Source organism: Balaenoptera ricei, chromosome 16 (assembly GCF_028023285.1).
Source record: "Balaenoptera ricei isolate mBalRic1 chromosome 16, mBalRic1.hap2, whole genome shotgun sequence".
Lineage (NCBI taxonomy): Eukaryota > Metazoa > Chordata > Mammalia > Artiodactyla > Balaenopteridae > Balaenoptera > Balaenoptera ricei.
The window spans coordinates 52280848-52293801 of NC_082654.1; the positions used below are offsets into that span (position 1 = coordinate 52280848).

The 12954-nt window shown below is 35.5% G+C and overlaps 1 protein-coding gene across 11 annotated transcripts in view; it reads right to left on the minus strand.

Moving 5' to 3' along the window:
- The window catches only part of CCSER2 (coiled-coil serine rich protein 2), a 157912-nt gene that overhangs the window by 107085 nt on the left and 37873 nt on the right, over positions 1 to 12954 (minus strand). For all 11 annotated transcript variants that reach the window (XR_009497904.1, XM_059899510.1, XM_059899508.1 and 8 more), the window contains one exon: positions 12208 to 12410. Coding sequence is in view for 10 of the 11 variants with exons in the window: in XM_059899510.1 (XP_059755493.1) it covers positions 12208 to 12410 (203 nt within the window). In the remaining variant the exon portion in view is untranslated. The remainder of the gene's footprint in view (positions 1 to 12207; positions 12411 to 12954) is intronic.

Sequence of the window (12954 nt, forward strand, 5' to 3'; positions counted from 1 at the left end):
ACTATCTGATCCAACTCACAGAATTCAGTATTTTCTTCATAAATATTACTAACTATGCATCTACTCTATGCCAGGTCCTATGTTAGGTAAAAGGGACTTGGTAGTGAACTAATTACTCTTTTTTTTTTTTAAAAACTACTTTTATTTTTTTAATTCATTTTTATTGGAGTATAGTTGATTTATAATGTTGTGTTAGTTTCTGCTGTACAGCAAAGTGAATCAGTTATACATATACATATATCCACTCTTTTTTAGATTCGTTTCCCATATAGGTTATTACAGAGTATCGACTAGAGTTCCCTGTGCTATACAGTAGGTTTTTATTAGTTATTTTACATATAGTAGTGTACATATGTCAATCCCAATCTCCCAATTTACCCCTCCCCCGCCTTTTCTCCCTTGGTAACCATAAGACAAACTACTTTTAAATTCACTAACTTTTTCTCTGAAACACAGGCTTTGACCCAGAAGGAGTTTAGACAGACAGGAAGTGTGTATAAAGATCTGAAATATAGATGTTGATATAATATTTAAATTATATCTGTCTTATTCTAAAATCTGATTTGTAAACATCACTTGTCTTTCTGATTTGAGATATAAGATTTTTCTTCCTTTCCACTTTATTAATTCCACAGCTTCATCTCTAATTACTCTCTACTTCACACTTTATACTATTAGTGTGCAGATATTCCTCTCATACATCACGATTTTGTGATCTCTCCAGGTCACTGTACATGCTATTCTTTATGCCTAAAATGCTCACCCTCCCTTTTCCTTGACCAGTTGGTCAACTTTGTATCCATTTTTCAAAACTCAACTCAGATGTCACTTCCTCTTAAGTATATCATGCACATGCTAACACAGCATGCATGATATCACTTAAAAATTATACTATGATTATCTATTTATATTTGCCTATCATACTAGATTTTGAATTCATAAAGGACAAAGACAGCCTTATGCATATTCAGTAACTTCAGCACTTAACAGAGTGTCTGAGATGTACCAGAAGCTCAATAAATAATTACTGAATTGAACTCCATATTAAACAGATTTAATCTACAAGAAACAATATAGAGTGAAGTATTATGTTTAAAGGGTCACAACAACCATGTGTGATAAATTTAAACTTTGTTTTTAAACCTAAAAGTTACATTAACAGGCCAAAAAAGAAGCTACGCTAGTAATTAAATGGACATGGGAGATTCACTAGTCTAGCTAAAAAAAAGGAAACTAAGAAAACTTTAGTTTCCTCATCTCATTCCTTCCCCTTATCTGTAAAATAGTTAAATGAGTTGGATTAGATCCCTTCTATGCATTCAAGTTCTGTATTCTATATCAGAGCATACTGAAAATATTAATGTCAGTTTGAGATTTTCATTTACCTATATTAGGACGGTCTCAACTTTCTGTAAGCTGTCCCTCCACTATCACACCTATGCTAATGTCACATTTTTAGTTACTTGCAACTTGCTATTATGACACGTGGTACCTTAGAAACTTACTTTGTAAATAGGTTATGTCACAATGTGTATGGAAAAATACTGAATAATATTAAACATTATATTTAGTTTAAGGGTTTCCATTTATTTTGAATTAAATGGCATGTCATCATGGCACCCATTTCAACAAGTATATATTGAGTCTTTATTTAGTGCCAGAAACCTAAAAGAGTGATGAGAGAGAGAAATATCAACTATATTCAAGACATGTAGTAGGAACTGGAGATTAAAAGCAACTAGACAGACCTGTATAAAGTGAGAACAGACCATGGAGAGCCAGTCAAGGAGTTTACATTTGACATTATAAGGAATGGGAAAATCATCAGGAAAATAACAAGTCAAACTGACAATTTAGGATGATTCTGGCAGAATGAATGAGAGCAACAGTACTAATCATAACTTCTAAACGGGAGGAAGTGACACTTTTCTCCCCTACCGTCAATGAGTAACTGAATTTCATCAGCTGTACCCTCTAAACCCGTTTTCAAGATTGCTGACCCCACTACATCTTCACTCTACCGTCACTTTAGCCCAAGCCACTACCACCCCTCACTTGAATGACAGCTTCCAGCATACTTTCTCTCTCTCTTCTAACTCAATTTTTTTTTCTACTTATTTATTTATATTTTTGGCTGTGCGTGGGCTCTCTCTAGTTGTGGCTACTCTTTGTTGCGGTGCACGGGCCTCCCACTGCAGTGGCCTCTCCTGTTGTGGAGCATGGGATCCAGGCGCACAGGCCTCAGCAGTTGCAGCATGTGGGCTCAGCAGTTGTGGTCTGCGGGCTCCAGAGCACAGGCCCAGCAGCTGCGGTGCATGGGCCCAGGTGCTCCGTGGCATGTGGGACCTTCCCGGACCAGGGCTCGAACCCGTGTCCCCTGCATTGGCAGACGGATTCTTAACCACTGCGCCACCAGGGAAGCCCCCTAATTCAATCTTTATACAGAGCGGTTTTAAAATGTGAATCAAATTATGTCCCTTTCCAGCTTAAAATCCTCCAACAGCTCCCCTTCAGTTTTTAGGATAAAGATTCAAACCCTTTGTGCTCCATAAAAGCTCGATACTAATAGCCTCCTCTCTCCTGCCACTCCTCCCCTCTGTGTCAGTGCTCAGGCCATACTGGCCTTCTCATATTTCCGCAAACACTCCATGATCCCTTCCTACTTCAAGGCATTTCCATATCCCGTTTACTAAAACACCTGACATTCTTCCAATTACATATACCCTTTTTACCTACTGTATCCCTGGGCCAACTAAACCTAAACATCATTTCCTGAAAAAGCCTTACCTTACACTCACACCAGACCAGGTTTTCCAATAATACACTTTCACACTTTGTAATTCTCCTTTGTAGCACTTTCTCCACTTAGCGATTGAAGATAATTAATGAGTTAGCTAAATATTTCAACTACATTTGCCTTAATAGAATATAAGCACAAAAACAGATCCTACAGCTGTCTTGATCACTGTATCCTCAGTGCTCTGCACATGATGGTCACTCAAATATGTTAAATGGATTGATGGATACCTTCCACTGCGGGTCAGAGGAAGAACGGCGTAGCAATGACAACAAAGAGAAAACTAAATGCCTAAAAATTTTCCATAGATTTTTATTTGGTTTAAAAAGTTAATTTCTGAATCTTTAAAATTATCTGCAGTGTTCTAATGTAGGGGTCAGCAAACATCTTCTCAAAGCCCAGATAGTAAATATTTAGGTTTGTGTGCAATAGTCTCTGTTGTTAACTACTCAATACTGCCACAGTGGCAGAAAGCAGCCACAGACTACGTGTAAATTAAACTTTACATATACGTAAATTTACTTACAAAAATGGGTGGGCAGCCTCAAGGCTGTAGCTTGCTGGTCCCTGTTAATATACCCCAAAGAAACAGGAAACAAATTAAAGCCAAATAAAACTAAATATGAAAAATAAAAACCAAATTTGATATTCTAGTATTCCTCTGCTACATTTCTAGACCACAGGAAATTCCAAAATTCAGTGCAAAAAAACCTATGGGAGTCCTATTCCCACGTAAATTACTGCTAAGATTATTATGATATTCAGCATACATTTAAGTCTCAATAAAGTCTAGCAACATCAGCCACAAAGGTAGAAACCCAAATCTAGCCAGCTGTTCCCTTAGTAAAACACAGGTAAAAAAATTTGTAATAAAATGTGTTAGCATCATGAGGCATAACTACTTACTGATGTGTCAAAAGCATTCAAGCAAGAATTTGAATCTACATTTCAAAGTAAAAAAGGTTCTATTTAAATGATAAGGTTAAACCTGCCTACTACGTGAACATAAGTCAAGGCTGATAAAATAGAAAAATAAAGCTAGACACTTTCAGGGAAAATCTGGTTCAACCACTTCTTTAGCCTTCCATAAAAATCCTTCCAAAAATAAAAGCACTCCATGTGATGATTTAAAATTATCAATCCCTAAATATATCAGTGTTAGGAAATCAGTCATTGTGACATTGTAATTCAATTCCTCTTCAATGAGAGCTCTTATATTGGTCACAGCACCACAGCAAAGAGGGTTGTGATTCGGTGTACAACAGTGGAAAATGTTTTTGCCTCTAATTGTTCACATACAATATGATTCGGACAATATTTACTAACAAAAAAAAATGCTATATTTCATGTTCAAAAAAGTTAAATGTCGACTAAAAGTTTCCTGAGTTTTAAAATGCTCAGTTATCCTGAGTAGATATAAGGCTGAAAAACAAGAATACAGGACTGAGAGTACAACAGTCAGCAAGCTAGTTCCCAACCTATCAATATCAGTTCACTCAACGCATCTAAACTCATCCAGATCTGAAGCAAGAGTTAGTAACTGGTCCATAGCTACTTCAAAGGATTATTATAAAAATATAAAAGATGATAAATTAAAAATATACTTACTGCAGCGAACAAAGATAACTTCTAATCAGTACCTATGTCAGAGTCCTCAAGACCACCCCCAGGTTAGATGGTTCACAAGAAGGACTCACAGGACTCAGCAGTCATAGATATTCACAGCTAAGATTTGTTCCAGCACAAAGACACGAAACAAAATAAAAAAAGGAAAAGGCACATGGGACGAAGTTGAAAAAACAAAGTATAAGCTTCCAAGAGTCCTCTCCCAGTGGAATCGCAGCGTATGCTTAATTCCTCCAGCAACAAGTTGTAACAACACGTGAAAAGTGTTGTCTATTACAGACGTTCCTAAGAAATTCGGTTGTTTTTATTGAGGGCTGGTGACATGGGCACCCTCTGCCTAGGACATACCAAAACTCCAGAACCCCAGAAGGAAAGCAGGTACACAGAATAAACCACATGCACAGTTGAGGCACAGTGAACCACTCTTTATCACTTAGGGAAAGTTTCGTATCACAGTAAGGGAACTGTTTACCAGCAAAGGGCCAGCTAAGGATAGGCAATCTCAGGCCTGCTATGTTAAGTCTTTTTTGCACAGCAAGTATATTATGAAAGAACATTACTGAGGGTAAATTATTATGCCTCATACCAACTTCAGATGGATTAAAGTCTTACATGTAAACAAATGAAGACAACAGAAAAATAATAAATAGCTAACATTTGTTGAGCTCTTGTTATTTCCCTGGCATTAAGTATTTTATATGTATGACCTTACTTAAGGTTCACTGCAATTCCAGGGGGTAGTCCGAGATGATACTCAAAGTACTCAACAACCATTATCACATGGCTGTTAAAACATTCAGGCATGTACTTCCTAATATCAGCCCTGGAGATATGTACTGTTATTATCTCCATTTTATTAAAAAAAAAAAAAAAAAAAGGAACAGAATCCAAAGATATACAACTAGTACATGACAGTGATGGGATTTTTAATCTAGCTTGTCTCAGAGCCCTGGCTTTTGTCTTTATCATACACACACACACACACACACACACACACACACAGTAAAAACCATAAAGAAAAACATTACTAAATTTAATTACATGAAAATTTAAAACTATACATGGTAAAGGCAACAAAAAAAGTTAGAAGGGGCTTCCCTGGTGGCGCAGTGGTTGAGAGTCTGCCTGCCAATGCAGGGGACATGGGTTCGAGCCCTGGTCTGGGAGGATCCCACATGCCGTGGAGCAACTGGGCCCGTGAGCCACAACTACTGAGCCTGTGCGTCTGGAGCCTGTGCTCCGCAACAAGAGAGGCCGCGATAGTGAGAGGCCCGCACACCGCGATGAATAGTGGCCCCCGCTCGCCACAACTAGAGAAAGCCCTCGCACAGAAACGAAGACCCAACACAGCCAAAAATAAATAATAAATAAATAAATTAATTAAAAAAAAAAAAAAGTTAGAAGCCAATGGCTGAGAGAAGATATTTGTGACAAGAAATATTTGTTTTATTTAACAAGAATTAAATTCAGACCACACAAGAAACTTTTTATCAAGAAGAAAAAGACAAACAACTCAGTAGAAAAATCAGTAAATAAGTAATACACAGAAAAGGAAACCAAACAACCAGTAAATATATGAAAAAATTATAAAATTAATAGTGATGTAGATGCAAATTAAAATGAGTATCATTTCACACTCAACAGACTGGCTAAAATTTTAAAGTCAGATAATAGCAAGTGGGCTAAGATAAGGAGCAAGAGAAATTTTCATTCACTGCTGCAAAGTATAAATTAGTAGAACCATTTTAGGAAGATATTTGGCAGCATCTGGTAAAGCTGAATATCCACAGATCCTCTGATCCAGTAATGCTATCCCTAGGTTTATATCCTAGAGAAATCCTGACATATATGATCAAAGAAACATGAGTAAGAATGTTCACTGCTGCACTGTCTTGATATTACTAGTGAGGAATAACTTGAATGTCCATTAGCAGAGGAACGGAGAGCAAAAAAATAGTATATTTAAATGATATTATACAGTAGTAAAAATAAATGAAATAGACCTATAATATAAATACACATGTACCGCAAAGACATAAAACTGAGTAAAAAGAAAAAAAATCACAGAACATCATGTATCACTTATATAAGTTGTAAAACAGATATACAAAACGATATCATGTATTATCCACAGATACATAAATGCATTAAAGGTTAAAAAAAAAAGATGGCCTATACAACATGGTTTAGAAATCATTGTTTTAAAGTAAGACACATTAGAAGAAACTCATTTTTATATTTGCTACTAGGGTGCTAATGAATGAATTAGCAGGAATCAGGAATCAGGAATGAAAAAGTGAACATCACTACAAGACCATAAGGATGTTTAAAAAAAAATAAGATAATCCTGAACAACCTTCACCAACAAATGACATCTTAGATGAAATGGACAAGTTCTCAAAACCAACACAAGAATAAATATATATATAAACCTTAATGGGCCAACATCTATTTTAAAAATTAAATCTGTTCTTAAAATTCTTTTCACAAAGAAAACTCCAGGTCCAAAAGGTTTCACTGGTGAATTCTTTTAAACATTTAAGGAAGAAGCCACATGAATTGTACATAAACTCTTCAAAGGGAAAAAAAAAAAGTAACACTTTTCAACCCATTTATAAAGCCAACATAACCCTGATACCAGAACACCACAAGAATACCCCCTCCCCCACAAAAAAAGAGGAAAATTACAAAGCAATCTTGCTCATGAACATAAATGCAAAAAAAAATGAACATAAATACATATTCAATATTAGGAAATCAAGTTAACAACATTATAAGAGGATAGTACATCACACTCAAGTGCCAAGTAAATCTATTCCAGGGATGGAAAGGTGGTTTAATATTTGAAAATCAATAAATACAATCTAGGGAATTCCCTGGCAGTCCAGTGGTTAGGACTCCACACTTCCACTGCAGGGGGCACGGGTTCAGTCCCTGGTCGGGGAACTAAAATCCTGCAAGCGGCACAGCATGGCCCAAAAAAAAAAAAGAAATGCAATCTACCACGCTAACAGAAATAACAATAATAATTTAATCATTTCAATAGATGTAGAGAAAGTGTTTGATAAAAAAATTAACATTCACTCACAACAAAAATTCAGCAAATAAAGTAAAAGGGAACTTCTTTAATCTGATGAAAAATATCTACAACCCCCCCCACACACACACATATGCATACACACAAATATTAATGGTGAGCTATTAAAATTTTCCTAAAATTCTATCACCATTTCAATTCAACATTATGTTGGAGGTTCTAACCAGTGCAATAAAGGGTGGGGTGGGAGGAGGGTTTAGGAGGGATGTTGAGCCTTTGCAAATGGTATCATTGTATAGTATATGTAGAAACTACAAAAACATTCACAGGCAAATTATCAAAACTAGTAAGTGGATTTACCAAGGTCACTGAAAAAACAGGTCAAAATATAAAAATCAAGTATTTTTATATATAAAAAACTCAGGAAATAAAATTTTTAAAGTGGTACCATTTATAGCAACCAAATCAAATATCTAAAAATAATGCAAATATGTATAAAATTTTACAGAAAAGTACAAAATATTAGCAATAAATATTTCTTAAAGTCCCAAATAAATGAACAGACCACACCCATAAAGTAGAAGACTCACTATAGTAAATATGTTATTTCTCCCCAGACTGATCTATAAATTCAATGCAATCCCATTCAAAATCCCTATAGGTTCTTTGCAGAAACTGACAAACTCATTCTAACATTTAAATAGATTACAAAAAGCCAACTAGGGAAACCTTGGAAAAGAACAAAACTAGAAGACTTACACTACCAGACGTCAATACTTATTTTAAAGCTACAACAATTAAAGCAGTGTAGCACTGACACAAGGATAAACAAAGAGACCAATGAACTAAAAGAGAGGCAAGAAATACATAGATACAGTTACTGACTTACGACAAAGAAAACCCTGCAGTAGAGTAGGAAAAATATGACTTTTCCAAAAGAAGAAAAAAAATTAATCTTGACCTCTACCTTATATCATGCACAAAAATAATTCCGAGATGGCTTGTAGACCTTAATAGGAAAGGTTAAAAAACAAAGCTTTTAAAAATAAACATTGGAATATACCTTCATAACTTTAGAGTAGACAAAAAATTCTCACAGTGCAAAAAGTGCTAATAATAAAGGAAAAATGTTAAATTGTTAAATTCTATTCATCAAAAGACACTATTAAAAGGTTTTTAAAGCAATCCATATATATAAAAATGTATACACATATGTGTATATGTGTGTGTATATATATAAAATTTATATCCAAAATATATAAACGATTTTTACAAACCAATTAAGAAAAAATACATAGAGCCCAACAGAAGGCACTTCACAGAAGAGTATATACTAATGGCAAACAAGTAGTTACCACAAACCACAGGACAAAAATCTCAATGCAATACTACTATACCCCCACCAGAATAGCAAAAATGCAAAAAAAACAGACAACATAAAGTATAAACTAGAAAGTGGAATTTCTGGAATGCTTATTTACTGCTAGTGAGAGTTTAAACTGATACAACCACTTAGGAAAACTGAAAGCATCTAAAGCTATAGACATAAGTATACCCTATAATCCAGCGATTCCTCTCCTGCATATTTTGTGAACAGAAATGCATAAATGTTCACCAAAAAACATGCTGCAAAATCTTCACAGCAGAAGCAGTAGCCCAAAACCAGATACAATCTAAATGTCAATCAACAGCAGAATAAAATAAATTACAATATATTCACACAATGGATTATTATGTAACAAGAAGAATGAGCAAACAACAACTAACAAATATGCATATAACATTTATTAGAAGAAGCCAGATATAAACAACATATGTCTATAATTTTACTCATATTGAATTCAGGAAAAGGCAAAACTAAGCTACAGCAATAGAAATCAGAACAGTGGTTGCTCCTGGGGTGGGGTAACAGAATGACTGAAGAGCACAAGAAATATTCTGGTGTGCAGGAAATATTCTATGTCATAAATGCGGATGATTGTTAAACAAGTACACACATTTTCAAAATTCCCTATGCTATATGCAAAAGACTTGTACATTTTATTGTATTTAAATTATACCTCAACAAACCACTGTCAATATTTAAGCAAAAAAAAAAAAAAAATAGCCTAGATTCTAGACAAGTGCTATGCAAAGTAGTCCGTCTACAAACTGTTAGGACCTATGACAAGATAAGGAGCTTGCACCAGACTGCATCAACACACTGCTTTCTTCAAAGAGAAAATCAGCTAAACTAAACAATGGATTTGAACTAAACTGTTAGTTGTGGACACAGCTGACTCACATTCTAGTGAAGGCTCCTAACCTCAACCTGGACCGGAATGAGCACTGTTGTAAAGAACAACCATAGTGGTGCTTGTGGGGAAGGACACAAGATTAGGAAATGTCTTTGGTGAGACAAAGGAGGCAATGGAGAGACAAAGGAAAATGAGAACAGACTAAAGTTCTTTTTGGGTAAGTTAGATATACTGTTTTAGAAAAAGGAGAAAGAAGAAACAGAAAAAGTGAGATAATTTAAATAAAAATATAAGATAACAGAGTTAATTCCAAGTATATCAATAAATGCAAACATAAAGGACCAAACTCACCAGTTAAAAGCAAAAGACAGATTGTATTTTTTTAAAAATAATAACCTATTTGTTATATATCAAAAGAGCTGATAGTGAAAGGATAGAAAATATATAAATAAAACTGGTAAAATATACTAATTCTGAAAAAAAAGAGGCCTTAAGACAAAAAGCATATGAGGGTTAGAGAGGATCACTAAACAATGACTGGAAGTCCAATTCACCAAGGAAACAATTCTAAACAGGTACACATGTAACAAAATTAATTTAAAATAGAAAAAGCAAACAGTTGATAGAATTTTAGAGCATAAATGGTAAATCCACTATCACAGTAGATCTTAAACACTCTTTTCAAATTTTACCATCAATTCTCCATCCTTTCTCAGACTACCTTCCTCTTAGATCCGAAGAGAACACAAGACACCATTCCGTTCCAAAGCACAGAATGAACACTTTTGTAGTCTCCCATCCCATATACACAAGCCAAATGATTAAGGAGGAAATTCATGGATCTTAGAGACTAATGGTCAATTCAGATGTGTACTGAACTCTTCCAGAGGCTATTTCATCATTTATGTTACAAGAACAGTGAACTGTCTGAAAAATGTCAGGTACTAGGCGGCTGACTGCTGCCATCTACTGGACACAATGGTCATTTCAACTTCAATCATATTCGCTTTAAAAGTCCTAGTAAGAGAGCACATAAGGCCCTAAACTGTAATATTTTCTGAACTTTCTTTATCTAACGAAATAAGAGATGCTGCCTCTAAATTAAGTACATGTCCTCTCCATGTCTGTGCAATTTAACAAGCCTCTGGTAACAACGTTTATTTTTTTCCAAGTCACAGGTTTATATGGATAAACCTGTGAAAATTACATCACCTGAAGTCTACCTGGAATTTAGTATATCCACAAAGACTACCAATTTTCCCATACAACTACTGGAAAACTGATTTTATATACTCAGTAACTACAGGGAATAACTTTAATTATACCAACTATACTTTACTCACATGGCATATAATCCACATTACTTGCAATTTTTCTTAAAATATGCATGTATAAATATATGGTAGGTCCTCTAGTGCTCATCCATATCTGGTGCCCTTGCCTACCAGGCACACAAGAAAATTACACTTCCTGCCCACTCAGTACATAAGATTAGTACCGGTCAGTATGTTGTGAGTAAAAGTGCTATATGCCATCTGCAGGCCACAGCAGTAACTGCATGTGTGAGACCCTCTGGCAGTATCGGCATGTGTGAGATCCTTGTTACCAGAGTGACAAAGGGTCTCAAAAGGCCATGGTGAAGCCCCAAGATCAAAGCAGCTTAGAACACTGAAGACAGTTGCCCTAGAGAGTTGTCCAGACCTACAATAGACATTTTAAGAGTAAAAAATAAACTTTTATTGTGTTAAGTCACTGAGAGTTGGCACTGAGAATGTTACCTCAGAACAGCTTAGCCCAGGATTTCTCATCAGCAGCACTATTTACATCTTGGGCTGGATACATCGTTGTCGTGGGTGCTATCCTGTGCATTACAGGATGTTAAGCAGCATCCCAGTGTCTACCCATTAGTTGCCAGCAGCATCCCTCAATGTAACAACCAAAAATGTCTCCAGACATTGCCTTCCCCTACTGAGAACCACTAGCCTAGCTTAACCTGAACAGTACAGTGTGTCCATATGAATATATGTGTGTGTATTTATTTACATACAGCTGACCTTTGAACAACATGGGGTTAGAGGTGCTGACTCTCCACACAGTCGAAAATCCACGTTTAACTTACAATCGGCACTCTATATATACGCTGTTCCTCCATACCCGCATTTCCGCATCCGCAAATTCAACCAACCACAGACTGTGTAGTATTGTAGTATTTTTACTATTGAAAAAGATTCACATATAAGTGGACCCTCGTAGTTCGAACCCATGTTATTCAAGGGTCAACTATATTATGAATATGTGTGTATGAGAACATATTTAACTCGTGCTATATGATACAAATATATGCTTATGTATTAAGACCAGATGTTTTGTAGGCCCTTAAGAGATATGAATTCCCATTTCACAAACTAGGAGAGTTAGTTCATAAATTTAAAAAATCCAATCAATATCCCAAGTCTCTCTATAGCAAAGTAAACAAAATGTTCCAAAATGGTATATAAATCCATACATACTATGCTGTTCATCTCAGAGGACTCATAGCTCCCAACTGGGTGGACATTTCCAATGGGCTCCAAGCCCTCTTCATCCCACATGTACGTTCCATCAGAGCTATCAGATGGAGAGAGTTCAAATGAAGAACCAGCTCTGTAATCTGTATCTGGTGAAATCAAGTTGTTTCCAGAAGCATGTTTTGAACATTCACTCCTGTCTTCAACTGATTTTTTAAAAGAGAGGGAAAAAAAAGTTATTAATTCACAAAAATATAATTCTCAGGTTCAAAAAATATAAGCTTTAATAATTTGATATAGCAAAAAAGTTGGCAAAAAAGTATTCATAACTAGCATCTTCTAAATCTAAACAATAAAAAAATCAAGATGCAACATCTTAAAAATAACCTACTGAAATATTTCCCAATAAAGAAAATTCATTGAGCCATCTTTCACTTCTGCAATATTTCTAGAAATGTACATAAAGCCTCATATTCTTTGAATATTTCCTAAGATATTTATTTTTAAGCACTGCCCAGGAAACTCTTTACTCTGTGTATATCATTTAACCTTGCAGTTGACTCCTTATAAGGAAATAACTTGCTCCAGCAGTCACTCCTAACTAGAAGACCCTCAGACAGTCAAGGGTTTATGCACATCTCTAGGGATGGCCTAGTCCCTCAACCAGACTACATGCCTATACCCAAACCCTCAGTTTGTTCCTTTTTCAGGCCAGATGGGCACAGAGATGTATTTTCTCCAGTATTTAGC